The sequence below is a fragment of the Coccinella septempunctata genome, chromosome X, assembly GCF_907165205.1.
Source record: "Coccinella septempunctata chromosome X, icCocSept1.1, whole genome shotgun sequence".
Classification (NCBI taxonomy): Eukaryota; Metazoa; Arthropoda; class Insecta; order Coleoptera; family Coccinellidae; genus Coccinella; species Coccinella septempunctata.
Genome location: NC_058198.1, coordinates 18,921,898 through 18,943,544, shown reverse-complemented (window position 1 = coordinate 18,943,544; position 21,647 = coordinate 18,921,898). Strand labels below are relative to the sequence as shown.

At 39.0% G+C, this 21,647-nt stretch overlaps 3 protein-coding genes across 3 annotated transcripts; 1 reads left to right on the top strand and 2 right to left on the bottom strand.

Annotated features, from left to right (window-relative positions):
• Positions 1-312: 312 nt before the first annotated feature.
• Positions 313-2,066, bottom strand: LOC123322299. The gene is made up of 2 exons (XM_044910241.1): positions 1,382-2,066; positions 313-468 (listed from the first exon to the last, which is right to left on the bottom strand). Exons 1-2 carry the CDS (start codon positions 2,064-2,066, stop codon positions 410-412), a joined length of 744 nt encoding a protein of 247 aa, XP_044766176.1. The 3' UTR covers positions 313-409.
• Positions 2,067-5,980: 3,914 nt separating this feature from the next.
• LOC123322297 lies at positions 5,981-11,315 on the top strand. Its single transcript, XM_044910240.1, has 2 exons — positions 5,981-7,179; positions 8,005-11,315. The coding sequence occupies exons 1-2, from the start codon at positions 6,108-6,110 to the stop codon at positions 11,313-11,315; spliced, it is 4,383 nt and encodes a 1,460-aa protein (XP_044766175.1). The 5' UTR covers positions 5,981-6,107.
• A 5,248-nt stretch (positions 11,316-16,563) lies between these two features.
• LOC123322296 lies at positions 16,564-17,565 on the bottom strand. The gene has a single exon (XM_044910239.1). The coding sequence runs from the start codon at positions 17,563-17,565 to the stop codon at positions 16,564-16,566; it is 1,002 nt and encodes a 333-aa protein (XP_044766174.1).
• Between the last annotated feature and the right edge of the window lie 4,082 nt (positions 17,566-21,647).

The window sequence follows — 21,647 nt, the reverse complement described above, 5'->3', positions numbered from 1 at the left end:
AACAATAAATAAAATTAGTCCAAGAATCCCAATATTCTTTCATTTCATCTAACTAAATGGACGATAACCTAAGAACAATCTAAATAATAATATTTTTGGCTAATATTTTCACAGACGTCATTTTTCAATGCCCTGAAGATAATAAGGGGTGTGTTTCTCGAAAAAAAAGAAAGTCGATTTTTTTGAATCAGTCTAATATTGTTAGAAATGAAACTCAAGAATTCCAAACTTAATTATTTATTTTCGTAAACACAAGAAATATCGAGCGGCTGGTACATCCGAGCACGAAGGGATCTTCAAATCGACTTGCCTGAGTACCACAGCTTCAAATCTCGGCTGTCGTTTATGTTTACTCAGCGCTTATCCCCTTTGACCGGCAGCGGCTCACCATATTCGTGTATTCGATTTCTTACACGGCCTTCCTGACAACTGCGACGCTCTCGACGCATTTTTCTCCAGAAGACCTATCTGTGAAAAAGAAATATTATTTTTTCTTTCACCTGGCTCAACCACTCACGGGACTGAGACCCAGAGACATACAATTCAGTGATAATCTCGATCATCACTCTGCTCTTATCAAATTATACTCGTAAATACCTCAGCTAACAATCAGCTGCTGGTCAGAGTCTCACATAATCAAAATTATATCTGTAATGACCTCAGCCATTACCCTGCTCTATCACTTACGTTACAGAGACAGACAAATATCGAAATTACACCTGTAAAGACATCAGTCATTTCTCAGCTCTACCACTAACGGGACAGAGACTGACAAAAATCAAAATTATACCTGTAATGACCTCAGCCATCACTCAGCTCTACCACCAAGGGTACAGAGACTGACAAAAATCAAAATTATACCTGTAATGACCTCGGCCATCACCCAGCTCTACCACTAACGGGACAGAGACTGACAAAATCAAAATTGTACCTGTAATGACCTCAGCCATCACTCAGCTCTACCACTAAGGGTACAGAGACTGACAAAAATCAAAATTGTACCTGTAATGACCTCAGCCATCACTCAGCTCTACCACTAAGGGTACAGAGACTGACAAAATCAAAATTGTACCTGTAATGACCTCAGCCATCACTCAGCTCTACCACTAACGGGACAGAGACTGACAAAAACAAAATTGTACCTGTAATGACCTCAGCCATCTCTCAGCTCTACCACTAACGGGACAGAGACTGACAAAAATCAAAATTGTACCTGTAATGACCTCAGCCATCACTCAGCTCTACCACTAACGGGACAGAGACTGACAAAAATTAAAATTTTACCAATTGTAGCTGTAATGACCTCGGCCATTACTCAGCTCTACCACTAACGGGACAGAGACTGACAATGCAATAACAGCATTAATGTTTCTACACTAACCTTCTCTTTCAACTGAGTCACTTTCTGACTCCAGAAAATCCAATACTTCATTCATGTCAACATTCAAAGCCCATTGTGTAGGCCATCGTCTGAGCTGCTCCTTGGCTGCTTTCGTCACGATGTTCGTGCCAACCTTCTTAATTTCATAGCGTCCATTATCCAGGCAGTTCACCACCTCGTATGGACCCAGAAACTCATAATCGCTTTTACTAATGTGCATCTGAGAATCACGGTGCATCAGCACAAAGTCACCAGGCGAGTACTGAACGTTATCTCTTCTTCTCTTATTAACATCGTTCAGATCACGTGTCGAGGACAATTTTTCTGCTACTCGCCGTCTATCCAAATCTTGGTTTCTTATTGAAGACAGATCCTTTGACACATTTTTCAATAACGCCTGTATCAATGGTGTCGAACTTTGGATTCCCAAGAGTAATTGCAGTGGAGTCGAATTAGTTGATTTCTGCACAGTTGTGTTAAGAACAAGCTGGATTTTCCATAAACCACTCGGCCATTCTGCCTTTACTCGAGTTTCAATTCTCAATAAATTCCTAATGGTTCTCATATAGCGTTCCACCTGTCCATTTCCTCTGTGTATCTCTGGCGTAACATAATGATGCTCGATATTCCAATTCTCCAGATACTTTGGAAAAGTTGTATTCTTGAACGACGTAGCGGCATCCATTATAACTCGTTTAGGGGTTCCAAATAATGATAACACAGTTTCTAATTTTTCGCGAGTTTCTGCGGTGGTCACACTTTTCATTGGCATCAAAATGCAATATTTCGTAAAACTATCAACGATAACCAAAATGTGCTTGTAACCGTCAGTAGACACAGGTAATGGTCCTAAACAATCCAAATGTAAGGTGTGAAATGGTTCTTTGGGAATCTCTACTGGATGTACAAAACCTTGTAGTGGTCCTGTTCTTGTCTTTTTTACTGCACATATTACACAATGCCTAACATAACATTTGATGTCTCATTCGTGGAAACCAAAAATTTGCAGCTATCGACTGGTAAGTTTTATCATCGCCGATATGACACTGCTCGTCATGGAAGATACGGAGTAACCCTAAGCGACTTTGTCTAGGAACAAACCACTGCAGATTCATTGTTCCATCTGGGTTGTGGTGCTTGTGGTACAACATTCCATCCTTTTCAGTGTATTGGTTAGAGTCGAGATCTCCATTCCTTAGCTGTTCCAACATGTTTTGAACTTCCTCGTTTCCCTTCTGTTCAATGTAAGCCCAGTTATTATGCGAAACTCGGCGTATTGTGTTTACAGGATTTCTACTCAGATAATCCACATGTGGAAGATTGCTTCCTTTACGGTACTTTATCTCAAAATCGAAATCTTGAAGGTAAACCCACCAGCGGGCTATTCGAGGAATAAGATCCTTTTTAGTAGCTGTTGCCTTAACGGAATTGCAATCTGTGACTATGGTGAATTTGATCCCAAGCAAATAAGTTCGAAAGTGTTTGAGTGCTTGCACTATTGCCAGAGTTTCTAACTCGTATGAGTGTTACTTCGATTCACTGTCTGTTGTCCTTTTACTAAAGTAAGCTACAACCTTTGGCTGGTTTTCATGTTTTTGTATAAGTATGGCACCATATCCAATACTGCTAGCATCGGTGTGCAGCTCTGTGGGTGCTTCTGGATCATAAACAACGAGCAGAGGCCTTGATGTCAGATGATCAATGACATATTTTCTTGCTTCCTCCTGCTCTTCTCCCCATTGAAAGGGAATTCCTTGTTTCGTCAGGCGAGTTATACATGCCGTTTTATTAGCGAATTCTGGGACAAATTTCCTGAAATACCCTGCTAGACCCATAAATTGACGAATTTGCTTGATATTTGTTGGAATTGGCGACTTCATTAGCGCTTCGACCTTGGCTTTCCCTGGTCTTATACCTTCACCTGATATTTCTCTCCCAAGGTATTCTAAGCTTGGTTGCAGGAAGTGGCATTTTTTTATGTTCAGAGAGAAACCAGCAGAACTAAGTGCTTCCAGGACGCGTCTTAAGTTGGTAAGACCTTCTTCCGGGGTGGCACTAGGAATGAGAATATCGTCCACATAAACTAATGCAATAGTATCTTTCAAATTTCCAAGGGCTCGATTGACAGCCTTCTGGAATACAGCCGGTGCATTGGTTAGACCGAAGGGCATACGAAGGTATTCGAAATGACCATCAGGTGTCACAAAAGCAGTCTTCGGAATGGATTCTTCATGTATCGGTATTTGGTGGAAACCGGAAGCCATATCCAAAGATGTGAAATAACATCCTTTTCCTAACCTATCCAACTGATCCTCAATTAATGGCATGGGAAATCGATCTTTAATAGTAATTCGGTTAAGTTCACGATAGTCGACGCACATTCTGAAGGATGTATCCTTTTTTCTCACTAATAGTACTGGACTTGCAAAGGGTGATTCACTAGGACGTATAATGTTGTTCGCCATCAAATCGTTGGTGATTTCACGAACAGCTTCCCTTTCGGTAGCGGATAGTCGATAAGGATTACGAGCAACTACAGTATCTTCTGATAGGCGTATCTGAAAACCCACATTGTTTACCGCGCCTACTTTATTTCCAGTTGTTATCATGCCACTAAAATCTCGAAGAATAATTTGGAGATCATCCAGGTACTCAGCAGGTACATCAATCTCAGTTATTTCAGAATCGAAACTCTCAGAAATCCGGTTGATTCCAGGCAACTCACGACGTACGATGCGCGATCCTTCATGATCCGTAATGGTAACAAGACTCTGATCTTCGAAAATATTACGTCCAATCAAAACATCGTAATCAAGACTCTTAGCAGATACAAAAACGTAAGTAACTGGAATATTCACATCAGAGATGTTTGTGAAACCAACGAATTTTTTTGTTGCTTCAATGGTTACATTACTAAGTCTTTTCAGAATTATATTACATCCGGTTACTTTATTTTGGAATAAATGAGTGTACTTGTCTGAAATAAGAGAAAGGTCAGCCCCAGTATCAATTAAGGCCCAAAATTGATGACCATCGATGGAAATCTTTGTTGATCCGGCAGGTTTCCCTGTGGAACACAAGTTGATATTACGACGTTTTTCGATGGCAGCTTTCGTAAAACAATTTGAAATATTGTGACCCTTCTTAGCACAAAAACTACAACTCTCGTGATTTTGAGATGTACTAGGAACACCTTGGTCATTAACAGGGAATCTTTTGTTATCTGATTGAAATTTGTTGTCTTTAACACGACAATTTGCTTGAACATGTCCCATTTTACCACATTGGTAACACTTCTTAGAAATTTTGAAACTGCTTCCTTTCTTGTCGGAAAAAGGATATTTTCTTTTGAGAGATGACTCATAACCAATCATTCTTTGCTGTCCATCGTTATATCGTGAAGGTTTAACGAACGATGACAAGAAAACTAACAACTCGGAAATAGTGCGACAGTTAGCATTCATTGCGGCATTTCGTATCTCAAGCTCTGAAATTCCATAAACAATCAATTCTACTCGATCTCCTTCACTCCAGTTAGCGCGTAAATTATTTAATAAAGCTGACTTCTCATGCACATAAGTTTCATAAGTGTTTACACAAGCACTTGAGAATTTAACTGCCTCTTCCAACATACGGCCAAGATTCCTTTTCGGAGGAAATGCTTCGATGAAATCGATACGGAAAGTAGCCCAGTCACTGTTGTCGGGATTCCAACGTTCAAACCATCTTTTCGCTTCATTCAATAAAAATCGACCAATCCTTGCCAAGGTTTGAACATCAGACCACCCTACTTCATGCTTAATAGTCTCAACATAACTCACCCATTTATTCGATTCATTAATTTCGGGTTTGAAATACGGTAAATCTACCTGTTCACCAGATCTCTGCGATTGTAGAACTTTGACTAACTCCGCCAGTAAGCTTTGAGTCGAATCGCCATCCGATGATGCCATTTTTTTTTTCACTTGTCTTGTAAACACACAGTCCAGGATAAAATTTCAGGATACGACGTAATAACCACTCAGTATTCGTAAATGTCCATAAAGGCTCGAAAGCAGTCTTAGTAATTATCGTTTTTGTACCAATACAACAACACAAGTCACAAAATAACAGTTCACTATGAACGATAGGCACAATCCCACTTCTGATGTTGGAAATGAAACTCAAGAATTCCAAACTTAATTATTTATTTTCGTAAACACAAGAAATATCGAGCGGCTGGTACATCCGAGCACGAAGGGATCTTCAAATCGACTTGCCTGAGTACCACAGCTTCAAATCTCGGCTGTCGTTTATGTTTACTCAGCGCTTATCCCCTTTGATCGGCAGCGGCTCACCATATTCGTGTATTCGATTTCTTACAATATATACCTTTCGGAAAACACAACACAGTAATGATAATCCCTCTTGTTGAAAAAAAATTGTGGGAGAAATTCAATTTTATATTTCATAGTGATTAACGTAGAATATCAGTTGAAGTTGAGTCAAATCTGTCACAATGATTGTTCCGTTTTCTAATGCAAGATCGTAGTATCAAGGGTTCAGTTGCTATAGATACAATAAAAAAAAGAGGAGAGTTCACAAGATTTTGTCTAGAGCAGTAAAATTGTAGAGCTTCGAAGAATAAACGTTCTGCTTATAAAAGAAATAGTCTTTATTACTTGAAATTGTACATTTTTGGCGACCGTGACAGGACACATTCAAGACACACATTCAAGTAAGAATTATGGATAAGGCAAAGAAAGCAAGAACAGTACACCGAAGAATTTTCACAAAAATCTACAATAATATTGAAAGCCGGATTTCCAATGGGAATTTTAATAGTGATGAAGTTAAAGCGGCTTTTCAAGTTCTGGAGAGTAAATATGAAGAGATCAGGACCTTAGACAAGGAGGTGTTTAACTTCATGATAGAAGAAAATATGAGTGACACCGATATTGAAACAGACTGTGATAGTGTGGAAGAATATTCATTGAAATTCAATGTTATAAAAGAAAGATTTTCATCTTCCACAGAAAAGGTTCGCGAAATATCATCCTCAGAAGGCGAAGTTGGTACGCTCCAAAGAAAATTTAAGCTTCCACAGATAGAGTTGAAAAAGTTTGGTGGTGATATTCGAGATTGGCTGCATTTTTGGGGATTATTTAAGAAACTAGATGAAGATCCCACCATGGACAATGAGGAGAAATTTCAGTACCTAATTCTATCGACAATACCTAAGTCAAGAGCAAGAACTGTCGTGGAGAGTTTTCCACCCACCTTCGAGAATTATCCTAAGGCAATTGAGGCTCTGAAGTCCCGGTTCGGAAGAGAAGAACTCCTTATTGAATTATATATAAGAGATTTGATAGGATTACTAACATCAAACACAAAGTCCCTGTCAATGTTATATGACAAGTTGGAATGTCAGTTGAGAGCTCTTGAATCACTGGGAATCACATCAGATAAATGTTCAGCCATGTTATTTCCATTGGTAGAATCCTGTCTTCCTGAGGAGCTCTTGCGGATATGGCAGCGTTCGTATTCGGCAGATACAGCGGCAGCGAAATCTCAAGACAAAGTGAAGAAACTGATGGATTTTATAAGGAATGAAGTTGAGAATGAAGAGAAAGTTTCAATGGCGAAGTCAGGAGTAGGATCTGCCAGGGCGAAGGAACAGAAGAAGATGATGACGACAGAAAACAACAAAGCAACTCCATATACAGCTTCTGAACTCGTGACCACAAATAACGAAGTTGTTTCTTGTATTTTTTGCGGACGTTCAGAGCATAAGAGTTTTGAATGTTCGAATTCACAAGGTATTTCTCTTTCTGATAAAAAACAGCTCATTTTAAAAAAGGGATACTGTTTCATATGTCTCAGACGTGGTCATACTGCCAAGAAATGTAAAGTTCACATGAGATGTGAAAAATGTCGAAAAAGGCATTACTTGGTGATGTGTCCAATGACAGACGTTAATTCAAAACTTCCAACGAACGAGTCTAGTGCTTGTAAGGAAAATTCATTGACTAGTCTCACTCGAACAACGAGAGTTTTTTTACAAACACTCGTAGTTATTCTCAGAGGAAGTAAGGGGTTTGAACGCCGAGGCAGAGTTTTAATTGATACAGGTTCTCAAAGATCTTATGTCTTGAAACGTACAGCGAAAGAATTAGGATTACCAGTTCAGTGTGAGGAAACAATTATTCACTGTTTATTTGGGGGTTTGAATACAGGTGAAAGCAGTCACAATTCATATCGAATATTTTTGTGCGATTTGGATAGAAAATATTTTTGCAATTTCCTTACTTTAGACCAGGAGAGAATTTGTGGTAGAATCGGTTCCGTGTGTCAAAGTTCTCTAGTAGAAAATTTATTGAATAATGATGTGATCATAAGGGACGATGAGGCACTCGAAGTAGAAATTTTAATAGGGGCAGATGTTGCTGGTAAATTATTGACAGGTAAAATTATTCAGTTACCTTCAGGAATTACAGCAATTGAAACGTTTTTGGGTTGGACTCTGATGGGAAAAAATAATGTTTCAAATTTCGATCAAACTTCAACTGGTAATGTTATGTATAGTACTTCAATGCTTGTAGATGATTTGAAAATCAAGGATTTATGGGATTTGGATATTTTAGGTATTAGGGATCCAGTTGAATCAAAATCTAGAGAAGAGATGGAGCAAGCAGCATTGAGGCATTTTAAAGAAACTGTAGCAGTTGAATCTGATGGTAGATATGTTGTTCATCTTCCTTGGATCGAAGGACATCCACCGCTTCCATCAAATTACAAATTGGCTGTTCGTAGACTCAATTTTACAATTAGTAAGCTGATGAAAGATGGGTATTACTCAAAGTATGAAGATGTGTTCAAAGATTGGTTGTCTGAAGGTATCATTGAAAAAGTTTTCCACGGGGAGACTGGTATTAGTGGTCATTATTTACCTCACAGGCCAGTATTGAAGATGAATAGTACTACTCCAGTTCGACCAGTTTTTGATGCATCTGCGCATGAGAAACACAGTCCTTCTTTGAATAGTTGTTTGGAAAAGGGCATGAATTTAATTGAGCAGATTCCTTCAATTTTATTCCGATTCAGATTTAGAAAATACGGTGTTGTTGCTGATATTAAAAAGGCATTCCTTCAGATAGGTTTGAGTGAGTCTGAACGGGATTATTTAAGATTTTTGTGGAAGGAACCTGATGGTAACTTATGTGTGTTCAGGCATCGTCGAGTAGTGTTTGGAGTAATAAGTAGCCCATTTCTTTTAGGTGCTGTAATTCAATACCATTTACAGAAAGAATTGGAGATTTCTTTGAGAGACAAGTGTTCCTTTTCATGTTATGTTATAGAAAAGCTCATGAATAGTTTCTACGTTGATAACTGTGTAACCAGTGTAGATAGTGAGGAGGAACTTTTGAATTTCATTTCGAGAGCTAAAGATATAATGAGTAAAGCTAAATTTGATTTGCGAGGGTGGGAGCATAATAGTTCTTTTTACCCATCTGATAGAATCGACAGTATTACTAATGTACTTGGTTTACTATGGGATAGAGAGGAAGATACATTAGCCATAAATTCCAGTAACTGGGGCAATCTGAAGTTTGAGAAAATAACTAAAAGAACTATTTTATCGATAGCACATAGAGTATTTGACCCTATTGGTTTTACTTGTCCCGTAACTGTTTACCCCAAATTGTTGTTACAGCTCACATGGAAAGAGAAAATTGGTTGGGATGATGAGTTGGATGGATCAATCAAGAGTGAATTTCTGAAGTGGTTCGAAGGAATATCATATTTGTCTTCAATAAGAATCCCTCGATACTTTTCAGCTTACAAGAATAGCAGATGGTTGAAACTAGAAATTCATATATTTTGTGATGCATCTCAATCTTCTTATGCTGCTGTTTCCTTCTTGCGAATTCAGACGGAATCGGGCGTTGTTGTTCAGTTGCTTCAAGCTAAGTCCAAAGTTGCTCCTTTGAAAAAGATGTCTATACCGCGTTTAGAACTCATTGCGGCGACGATTGGATCGCGTCTAGTTAGAAATTTATATGAATCGAATGTTTTCCATGATGCTGAATATTATTTTTGGACAGATTCTTCTACAGTATTAGGTTGGATTAGACAAGACCAACAGTGGGCTATATTTGTTCGTAACAGAGTCGATGAAATTTTGAAAGTTTCTTCAAAGGAACAATGGAGATTTGTTCCAGGGTCTATGAATCCTGCTGACTTACCTTCCAGAGGATGCACAGCTAAAAAATTGTTAGATTCTGCATGGTGGGAGGGACCTGAATGGTTGAGGTATTCAGCAAGTTATTGGCCAACAGATAGTTTCTGCTATGACGAGGAGTTAGTAGCACGAGAGAAGAAAAAGTTTACCATTTCTTGCGTTGTTAATAGCAATACTGATGACTGGTATTATAAATATTTTTCAGTATTCCACAAAACAGTCTACATGTTGGGGTGGATTAGAAGATTCCTTCATAATTGTAGGTACCCTAACGATAAACATTGTGGATTTTTATCAGTTGAAGAGATAAATGATGCAGAATTGGTTATTTTTAGATTGATTCAGCATGATTCATTTAGTACTTTGAATGATGCTATAAAGAGTTTGTTTCCTTTTAAGGATGAATCGGGTGTTTTGAGAATAAGAACTAAGTTGGTAAATCTTGAAGATAGTTTTGACTTTCGGTATCCAATTGTTCTTCCCAAGCATCCCTTAGTAGTGAGATTGATACGCGAAGAACATGAAAGAGCTTGCCACGTAGGTGTTCAAGGATTGTTGTGTCGGCTGAGAGAAAAATATTGGATTATTGGTGGACGTAAAACGGTGAGATCGGTTATTTCCAAATGTGTGATATGTAAAAGGTTTATGAGTAAAAGATTGGAAACACTACCTAGTGCACTACCTGAAGATCGTGTTAGGGATGTTTCGGTTTTTGAGGTGATCGGAATTGATCTAACTGGACCTGTCCATTTGAGAGACGGCCGGAAAGCTTGGATTGCTGTTTTCACCTGTGCCGTATATCGAGCAATTCACCTGGAATTGTTAACATCTCTTTCGACCGAAATATTCATACAATCTCTTCGTCGTTTTATTGCTAGAAGGGGTCGTCCAAAAATTATTTATTCTGACAATGGGACTAATTTTGTAGGAGCTTATAATATGTTCAAGAGTTTGGATTGGTCCATTGTGACAAAATTTTGTTCTTTGGAGAGGATCATATGGAAGTTTAATCCTCCAGCTGCTCCTTGGTGGGGTGGATTTTGGGAAAGGTTGATTCGTATATTGAAAAATTTATTACGTAGAACTCTAGGAAAGGCTTCTTTGAACTTCGAAGAAATGTTTACAGTATTGTGTGATTGTGAAGCAGTAATTAATAGTAGACCTATAACTTTTTTGTCTGATTCTGTTGACGATTTATGTCCTTTGACTCCAGCTATGTTCATTCAAGATATAAAGGAAATTGGTGTTAACGATTGCGATGTTGTCGAGTGTAGTAAATTGACCAGACGTGCAAAATACAGGCAAAAGTTAGGTGAACAACTGAGGAAAAGGTTTCGAATTGAGTATCTTGGTCAATTGAAACATCGTTTCAAAACACAATCCGTGAGACAATTGAAAGTTGGGGAGGTTGTATTGGTTGGAAATGATAATTCCAAAAGAGGAGATTGGCCATTAGCTTGTGTTACGGAATTATTTCCTGGTAAGGATGGTTCGGTAAGATTGGTACGTTTACGTACAAGTGCAGGAGAAATTCTTCGGTCAGTTCAAAGAATTTTTCCATTAGAATTAGACTCGTATGAGGAAGAAACAGAAATATCCAATATCAAAGATAAAGAGCATGAAACTCAGGTATCAGAAAGAGCAGATAACATTTTGAGTCGAATATTCAGAACTCGAAAAGGTTGTCAAACAGTCAAAAAATGTTCGGGTTAACTTTGTCATTTGTAGTTTTTAATTGTTCAAACGAATGTTGCTATTTCATGAAAGTTTATAAAATAGCAAGGTGGGAGAATGTTCCGTTTTCTAATGCAAGATCGTAGTATCAAGGGTTCAGTTGCTATAGATACAATAAAAAAAAGAGGAGAGTTCACAAGATTTTGTCTAGAGCAGTAAAATTGTAGAGCTTCGAAGAATAAACGTTCTGCTTATAAAAGAAATAGTCTTTATTACTTGAAATTGTACAATGATAATATCTGTTGCCGAGAACAACTAAGTGTCAATTAATATTAATAATGTTCATAGTGCATGCAGATTCATAGCCTCATCAAGCGATGATTTGTTTTGACCTTCTGCTCAGAGGAGCGTAAACTCCAATTACTTGGAATTGTCAAAGCACGCGTTCGTTGTGTTCTTGTTTGTACAAGAACTTTTTTATGAGTGGTATTTTCTCGGAATGATGAGCGAGAGAAATCATCATTCCGAACAATACTCACGCCAAATTTTGGATTCTCTTCTTTCCGCAATTCAGTCGTTCTCGAAATGAGCTTACGCCTGAGCATCGGGTCATGAAGGCAGATATCTCTGAATCTTCGGCTCGTCGAATAAACTGATAACAGTGAATCAGCATCCAGATATCTAAAAATGGTTGAAACCATTTCTGCAGGTAAGGACCTGAAGGGATCCGATCTGCTTACGAAACATCCGGGCAAAACTCTGTAATCCATTTCACTAAGCATTCGTGAACAGACGAGTGAGTCTGAGGAATACTCAAGCTACGCTGGCATATATACTGGCCCGCCGTCACTACGTCCAATGAGCTGATAGAAGGTATCCCCTCCACTCGATAACTTTTCCGTCCGTGTGACGGTTCAGGGCAGTTCAGATCTATGGGAAGCAAATTAAGATAGGACTGACTCATTTCATAATGATTTGAGCTTGCTATGCCACTCGCATTGAACGAAGCAAATATTGAATGCTTCTTAATATTTCCAACGATTATGTTTTCGATAATAATCGAATTATCTCTGCTTCTCTCATGCTCACTAATCATTCGGGAATTCGAATGATTACTGCAAAATAATTTCTCATGTTCATTCTCCTCAATTCATCAATAGGTATATGTAACAAACAAAAAAAGTGAATTTGTACGATTTGGATAGGAAAAGTGTATACAAAATTTTCTCGATAAACTATGGGGAAAATTAACTTTGATATCAATACAAAATCAGTGAAAACAAACATAACACCAATGATTGGGTGAAGGTAACGAACAGACGGAAAAAACGAGGTCGCTACTAGTCATGGCATCTTATGAGAGTGTTGACACTGCACGTCTCAAATTTGAAACCAAATACTACTTCGAAAAATTTTCATAAATTTCTGCTGAAAACATTTACAGATGTAAAGTGTGTAACGGCTTTTTCTTGGGGTACTCGAGCGCCAGCTATTCTCTAAGGGAAAATAGCAAACCTACCCTGGTAGCTACGAGCCGAAGACAAGATTCCTCGGTGTCTGGGGTGTTAGCGATAACCAGTGAAAGTACACAAATTATATTTGTCGACTCGTACAAGGAAACACAAATGGCACTATTATAAAATTCGTGAAGTGAAAGACTCGAGATCGGTAAATCTACAGGGGAAAAACGGACGGAATGAAACAAGATCCAATCTCGAACGTTATACGAGGTTTACGGACGTGTACGCTAGCTAGAACCTAAGACGCACACTTAACGGGCAGGCACCGGACTTCAGCCAGGTTAGGGGATGAAAGAATTACGACGACACAGAATTACGACAGCTAACCCTTAGGCGTGTTCGGGACTCCCCGGGTATCCACACCAGCAGAGTGCTTCCCTAACCTTAGAGGTGGATACGGGAACGAACGGAAATATTCTAGGAAGGGTAGCCACCCCAAAGTGCCTTCTGTACCCCCCAGGTATCCACACCAGCAGGATACGTTATTGACAGTATGGGTGGAATCAAGACTCTGGTATAGGAGAGGTGTAGACGGGGACTGATAATCCGATGATATAACGAAAAACGTTCGGATATAACTAAACTCAAACTGATGCTTTTCTATTACACGAGACTGAGAACTGTGAGCGCAATTGCAGATTCAAATAAAAATTCAAACTTTGGAAATAAAAACTGATGGGGTCCTATTTAGCCAGAATTCGTTAGGAGGGGATGTGAATTTTTGGTTAAATTAAGTTTATTTCGCTACAGAAATTTTTGGGTTTTATTACTACCAATAATACAAAATCTTCCTACCGCCTAGACAAGTATAATAAAACCCAAACCGAACTCCAGAACCTATAAAGCTCACGGAATGTTCAAAAAACTAATTAGGTATGAGGGGACCAAGTATCTGGGTTTCTGATCTAAGAATACCGAGAAAAGTAACTATTTAAGTACCTACCCAGTTAAATGAAGTAATTGCTGACAGTAATAGGCCGAAGGCCACTATGTACATTCTAATTAGCCACCCCAAAGTGCCTTCTGTACCCCCCAGGTATCCACACCAGCAGGATACGCTATTGACAGTATGGGTGGAATCAAGACTCTGGTATAGGAGGGGTGTAGACGGAGATTGATAATCCGATGATATAACGAAAAACGTTCCGATATAACTAAACTCAAACTGATGCTTTTCTATTACACGGTCCTATTTAGCCAGAATTCGTTAGGAGGGGATGTGAATTTTTGGTTAAATTAAGTTCATTTCGCTTCAGAAATTTTTGGGTTTTATTACTAGCAATAATACAAAATCTTCGTACCGCCTAGACAAGTATAATAAAACCCAAACCGAACTCCAGAACCAAAAAAGCTCACGGAATATCCAAAAAACTAATTAGGTATGAGGGGACCAAGTATCTGGGTTTCTGATCTAAGAATACCGAGAAAAGTAACTATTTGTTGTTTCTTTGGTTGAAACAACACTTGCTTGAAGTTTTAGGGCAACTGAACGACCAGACTCAGAACGTTCAAGGGAATGTCTTAACTCCACAGTTGCCGAAGAGGTATATTGATCAAACTGTAGATGAATGATGATTTTATTAATTACAGTCTAAGCTTATATACTGAATTGAATAATGACGATAGAAATAACATTGCCATATTTGGTATTACTGCACTGACGGAGTCCACGGTTGCATCAATTGTTTCTAGCCAGTCAGCAGAATTCGGTAGATCGACGGCTCGCTCGGCGTGACCCAGTTTTGTGAATAATTCAGATGGAATTTTCCATATTATTGAACTTGATTATTTTTTAGAATAATGTTCGAATTTCGAACATTACTCCCAAGGCCGAAATGACTATGATGTTGGAGCTCCAGTGTTGGCAATCTGTTACTTCTATTGTCCTATTTCCTAATTTCCTATTTCTAACTTGTGTGACACTCGATCGAGTGCTTTATTGGGCATGGTCATGAATGGGTGCTGACGTCCGGAGTTGGTCTCTCGTCTGGAATTCTGTTTTCGCCTCGGCGTATAGCTGGTCAAGGTCGAAACATTGCTGGCGTGGTTTTGAACTCGGTGTGATTTCGGTCAATGGAATTTCGGCTTCTGCTTCATTTATTTCCGTGGTGGATCAGTTAGTTCTTCGGTTCCGAAGGAGTGGACGTATATATCGCATACAGAGGTACGTTACAGCTAGTGTTACTATCGCAGAGATTCCTATCACGGTGGTTGTAGCAAGAGGGTGTGAAAAATGTCTCCAGATATGTGAATTTGGTTCCTCTTCTTCCAGAATTATCTTTGTTAAATTTGCAGAGATGTTGCCCATTGCTGTTTCGGGCTCGATGAGATTTTCATTGGAAGGATTCGAGTTCCCTTGCCATAAGTTCAATGGGATTGGCTTGCTGAACGTCGTTGTTGATTTCATCTCATTCGTGAACCTCGCTCGAAGGATTATATTTTGCGTTCTGAGGAGACAGTCTGCTCCTATGTGAATTGTGCCAGTTCCATTGATGGTAATTTCTTCTCGTTTTCCTCCGCATAGTTTTGATATAGTGGACGGTTGGTTGGAAATGAACATCCACGTATTTGGTTTGATTAGTTCTTTCCATAATATGTCTTGGACTCGAATGCTGGAGAGTTCACAGTCGAATTTCCCATTTTTTTGGTAGATGCTTTGGATGATGCAATTCGGATGCTGTTCCATGTTTTTGACCATTCCAGGATTATAAATGTATAGGCCCTCTCGTAGTTTTACGGCTTCCTTGACTTCCGGTTCATTTATTTCGAAGTATTTTTGACTGTTGTACTCTACTGCTAATAAGTCATTGGATACTTTTGGTGCTATGAATATGTTTTCTCTCTTCTTAACCGGGACGGGAAATACTTTGATTATGTCGTAACTTTGTCTTTGGATAATGAAGAAGAAGGTGAATATTCTTAGTTCATTCGCATCATAGGAGACTTCCATTCTGCTCACAGGTTTGAGTAATATGTGCATGTCTGATGGAATCGTTGTTTCAGCCTTCTGGATCAGCTTTGCTAGTTCGCTTGGAGAAAGTAGATCCGTGATGTGGCCTTGACCATGACATATGTTTATGATTCTTGTGTATTTGTTATTGACTTCTTCCAAATAGATGACAGCTAGTTGGTAGTTTTGAATGATTTGAAGATTTATGCTGTTTTCATCAACATTTCTGTACCATAGATGCATTTCGTTGATGATGGCTATGCCCTTGTTGAATTTTACACGAAAATGTTCTAATTTTTGGCTTATTTTTCTTCGATCTGCCTCACGTCATTCGTCGTGGAAATCAGTAGTTTTCTCTGATGATTGGTGACTTCTATGAGGTGTTGTTGGTTTTCCTGAAGGTCGTCTATATCGTGATAGACTTCATCGTTGACGCCGAAAATGGATGTCATTAATTCTCCTATTCCTCTCCAGGATCTGGTCGATAGATGTTGGATGCTGTCGATGAGTAGGTTGTTTTCATACTTCATTTCTGAGATGTGGTGTTGAAACTCGTGACAGTGATTTGTCTGCGATAGTTGAGAAGCTGTAGTACATAACCCTCGAAAGTTTTCAACTGTTCTGTTAAGATTGCTTCGGTCCAAGTGTAGTTGATCAAGAGAAAACGGTGTTAATAATTTCAACTCTCCTCCACTTATGTATGCTTTTCCTGAATGCTCCACGTAGAATCCAGGCGGCAGTTTGTGAATTGTGTGGTGCGCTATTGCGTTTTTAGTATTGGCTACACATAGTAACGTGATCATCATTAATGTTTGTATCAGTCGATTTTTCGAGGAAGGTCCGACTTTGTTAGTCTTATCGTTTCTTCTTGCTCGACCGGGAGTATGCAGATTTTGGTTATAGGTCTTCTGATCTCTTTCCCATCTTTGCATCGTATCGTAGCCACTCTCACAAATCCGTCGTTTCCTGGGTGACACTGCGTCACTCTTCCCAAGGGCCAATAGTTGGGATTAACGTTGTCCTGTTTGACTAGTACGATATCTCCTATTTTCATGTTTTCTTTTTTATCCGTCCATTTGCTCCTTTGTTGCAATCTGGAGAGATATTCCGATGTCCATTTCTTCCAGAAGTCTTGTTTCATTTTTTGTATAAGCCTCCATCTATCTTGTAGGGTGATATTCTTTTCATTGATCTCTGGTTCAGGGATTGAATGTAGTGATTTTCCTATGAGAAAATGTCCAGGCGTCAGCACATCTAATTCTTGTGGATTTTCGGTGATTGGGATAAGAGGGCGAGAGTTGAGGCAAGCTTCTATTTGATATAGGAGTGTACTCATTTCTTCGAAGGTCAGTTTGTGGTCTCCAACAATTCTTCGTAGGTGAAACTTCGTAGATTTTACGCAAGCTTCCCATAGTCCGCCGAAATGTGGGCTGCCAGGTGGTATGCGGTGCCATTTTATCGATTTTTCTGCTAATGCCTTCTCTATTGAACTTTCATTAATGGCTTCTTGATATTCTTTGTCAAGTATACGTTTAGCTCCGATGAAATTGGTTCCATTGTCACTGAATATTGCAGAGCATAACCCACGTCGCGAGGTGAATCTTCTGAAGGCAGCCATGAATGCTTCTGTAGAAAGGTCCCTTACTGCTTCCAGATGTATTGCCTTTGTTGCGAGACAGACGAAAATGGATAAGTATCCCTTGAAGGATTTGGATCCTCTACCTCTGGATAATCTCATTTGTATCGGGCCGGCATAGTCTATCCCAACATTAGTGAATGGGTGGGAGGGATTAACTCTTTCTCTCGGTAGATTTCCCATTTTCTGGACACATGGAGTGGAACGATATCGAGTGCATATAACACAACTCCTTATTATGTGTTTGATTTTATTTTTTCCATGTGGTATCCAGTATTCTTGTCTAACTTGACTCAATGTCAGTTGTGTTCCTCCATGCAGGGTTTCGTGAAATCTCTTTGAAGATTTTTTTTTTTTTATTTTCCGGAAGGCTAGTTCACGGGCTCGTAGTTGGCGCTGGAAGGCTTCTTCGCGGATGCTGTTGTTGGCTCTGGAAGGCTTCCCCACAGGCGTTGATGATTTAATTGGGATAAGGGTCGCAAATCCTTAGCTCTTATTTTTTCCAGTGGACTCGGTGTGTTCCCTGGCTTTTTTGAATTTTTGATACGGAAGGCTTGTTCACGGGCTCAGATTTGGCGCTGGATGGCTTCTTCACGGATGCTGTTGTTGGCTCTGGAGGGCTTCTGCTGGCGCTGGATTTGGCTCTGGAAGACTTCCCCACAGGCGTTGATGATCTAATTGAGATTAGGGTCGTAAATCCTTAGCTCTTATCTTTTCCAGTGAACTCGGTGTGTTCCCTGGCTTTTTGAATTTTTGATCCGGAAGGCTTGTTCACGGGCTCGGATTTGGCGCTGGATGGCTTCTTCACGGATGCTGTTGTTGGCTCTGGAGGGCTTCTGCTGGCGCTGGATTTGACTCTGGAAGGCTTCCCCACAGGCGTTGACGATTTGATCGAGATTAGGGTCGTAAATCCTTTCTCTCGATCCGGCTCGAAGGACCAAAAAATGTTGTTTCTTTGGTTGAAACAACACTTGCTTGAAGTTTTAGGGCAACTGAACGACCAGACTCAGAACGTTCAAGGGAATGTCTTAACTCCACAGTTGCCGAAGAGGTATATTGATCAAACTGTAGATGAATGATGATTTTATTAATTACAGTCTAAGCTTATATACTAAATTGAATAATGACGATAGAAATAACATTGCCATATTTGGTATTACTGCACTGACGGAGTCCCCGGTTGCATCAATTGTTTCTAGCCAGTCAGCAGAATTCGGTAGATCGACGGCTCGCTCGGCGTGACCCAGTTTTGTGAATAATTCAGATGGAATTTTCCATATTATTGAACTTGATTATTTTTTAGAATAATGTTCGAATTTCGAACACTATTTAAGTACCTACCTAGTTAAATGAAGTAATTGCTGACAGTAATAGGCCGAAGGCCACTATGTACATTCTAATTATTTTTATTTTCGAGTTATAATCCATTTAGCTCGAATTAATTTGATGCTTTTGTGTATTCATTTCTCAATTTTCAATATTTGAATCTTTGTTTTCAGAAAACCTGGCAGAAGAATACGAAGATGATCCTACTGATTCCAAAATTTCCTGATAGATTTAATGATAAATGAAAAATATTTCATATAGCAAAAGATTGAGTTATATATTTTTCTATTGACTCAACATTTTATATTTCATTTCTTAACGAATGCGATAATAATATTCGGTCAAATTCGGTTTATGTCCATATGGAAATTTTTAGGTTCTATATTTTATGAGCTCCAAAAATACAAAATATGTATTCCTACCTAGTATCACCTAGATAAGGTGTAATAAAACCCAAACGAATTGAACAATGTATGCAATTGTATGTCTTGCCTTGACATTGGGTCAACTACAGGTGGGTTAGAAGAAGTTTGGTTATTCATTTCGAGGTTCTCAAAATTTCTTCTTGAAGGATATGGTTGGAATCTTCTATTTCTAATTGATTGATTGTTCGAAAAATTTTTTTCTAATTCTAATTGGTTATTCAAAAAGTTTGTTCCTAATTCTAATAATTCTGAATCTTCAGCGATAACTTCTAGAACGCCTGAAGAATCGTTATTTGTCATTTGAACTTTGGGATTCTGGGTTTAAGGAAAGAGATTGATGGACTTACATCACCAAGATATGCATCCTAGGGTGTGTAGTTCCTTCTTCTTAATCGAAGTGGATCGAGTTGATGGTCTTCCTTCTGGTGAAGTGGGTAGAATTGATTCTCTGCTGGTTCGATGTGGTTTCTTGGTGATACCGCACAAAGACTTGATAGTCACCGGGAGTTCCTCGAACACTCTTCGAACAGCCTGGCCGGACGAGTCCGTATTCACTTATGGAAACTGATTTTAGTTTTTTTTTCACTAAAACCCCGTTGCGATATCCTGTTCGGGCAGCGCCAGTTATGAATAACGTATCCGAAAGTCTATTTTTAAAAAGAACTTATTTCTTTTTAGGGTTACCAATGATAATTAAAGGACAACTCGATAGAAAGGATATCGTTTTTATTTGTACAAAGAACAAGCAAGTGAATCTATCTAACGCTAGACATCAACTAACTATTATTCAAATTGTGAAAACGGAAAAGAGTCACAATCGGTGGTCACGCCTTGTGTCGTCTTCCAGGAATCCTGGGTTTCGGGTTCTGATGCGATTCCGTGTTTCTTGTGGGAAACGGTCTCGTAACAATATATATACCTCTCGATAAACACAACACATTAATGATAATCCCTCTTGTTGAAAGAAAAATTGTGGGAGAAATTCAATTTTATATTTCATAGTGATTAACATAGAATATCAGTTGAAGTTGAGTCAAATCTGTCACAATGATAATATCTGTTGCCGAGAACAACTAAGTGTTACTTAATATTAATAATGTTGATAGTGCATGCAGATTCATAGCCTCATCAAGCGATGATTTGTTTTGACCATCTGCTCAGAGGAGCGTAAACTCCAATTACTTGGAATTGTCAAAGCACGCGTTCGTTGTGTTCTTGTTTGTACAAGAACTTTTTTATGAGTGGTATTTTCTCGGAATGATGAGCGAGAGAAATCATCATTCCGAAAAATACTCACGCCAAATTTTGGATTCAGCAATCGCCTCCGCTCTTCATTCCGCAATTCAGTCGTTCTCGAAATGAGCTTACGCCTGAGCATCGGGTCATGAAGGCAGATATCTCTGAATCTTCGGCTCGTCGAATAAACGGATAACAGTGAATCAGCATCCAGATATCTAAAAATGGTTGAAACCATTTCTGCAGGTAAGGACCTGAAGGGATCCGATCTGCTTACGAAACATCCGGGCAAAACTCTGTAATCCATTTCACTAAGCATTCGTGAACAGACGAGTGAGTCTGAGGAATACTCAAGCTACGCTGGCATATATATACTGGCCCGCCGTCACTACGTCCAATGAGCTGATAGAAGGTATCCCCTCCACTCGATAACTTTTCCGTCCGTGTGACGGTTCAGGGCAGTTCAGATCTATGAGAAGCAAATTAAGATTGGACTGACTCATTTCATAATGATTTGAGCTTGCTATGCCACTCGCATTGAACGAAGCAAATATTGGATGCTTCTTAATATTTCCAACGATTATGTTTTCGATAATAATCGAATTATCTCTGCTTCTCTCATGCTCACTAATCATTCTTGGATTCAAATGATTACTGCAAAATAATTTCTCATGTTCATTCTCCTCAATTCATCAATAGGTATATGTAACACACAAAAAAAGTGAATTTGTACGATATGGATAGGAAAAATGTATACAAAATTTTCTCGATAAACTAAGGGAAAAAGTAACTTTGATATCAATACAAAATCAGTGAAAACAAACATAACACCAATGATTGGGTGAAGGTTACGAACAGACGGAAAAAACGAGGTCGCTACTAGTCATGGCATCTTATGAGGGTGTTGACACTGCACGTCTCAAATTTGAAACCAAATACTACTTCGGAAGATTTGCATAACTTTCCGCTGAAAACATTTACAGATGTAAAGTGTGTAACGGCTTTTTCTCGGGGTACTCGGGCACCAGCTATTCTCTAAGGGAAAATAGCAAACCTACCCTGGTAGCTACGAGCCGAAGACAAGATTCCTCGGTGTCTGGGGTGTTAGCGATAATAAGTGAAAGTACACAAATTATATTTGTCGACTCGTACAAGAAAACACAAATGGCACTATTATAAAATTCGTGAAGTGAAAGACTCGAGATCGGTAAATCTACAGGGGAAAAACGGACGGAATGAAAAGGAATCCAATCTCGAACGTTATACGAGGTTTACGGA

Coding starts and splice junctions, on each gene's coding strand:
- LOC123322299 (XM_044910241.1), bottom strand. CDS start 2,066: ATGGATGCCGCTACGTCGTTCAAGAATACAACTTTTCCAAAGTATCTG. Junction 469..1,381: donor TGACTCAGTTGAAAGAGAAG/GTTAGTGTAGAA, acceptor TCTTTTTCACAG/ATAGGTCTTCTGGAGAAAAA.
- LOC123322297 (XM_044910240.1), top strand. CDS start 6,108: ATGGATAAGGCAAAGAAAGCAAGAACAGTACACCGAAGAATTTTCACA. Junction 7,180..8,004: donor TGAATGTTCGAATTCACAAG/GTATTTCTCTTT, acceptor TGGATATTTTAG/GTATTAGGGATCCAGTTGAA.
- LOC123322296 (XM_044910239.1), bottom strand. CDS start 17,565: ATGGGAAATCTACCGAGAGAAAGAGTTAATCCCTCCCACCCATTCACT.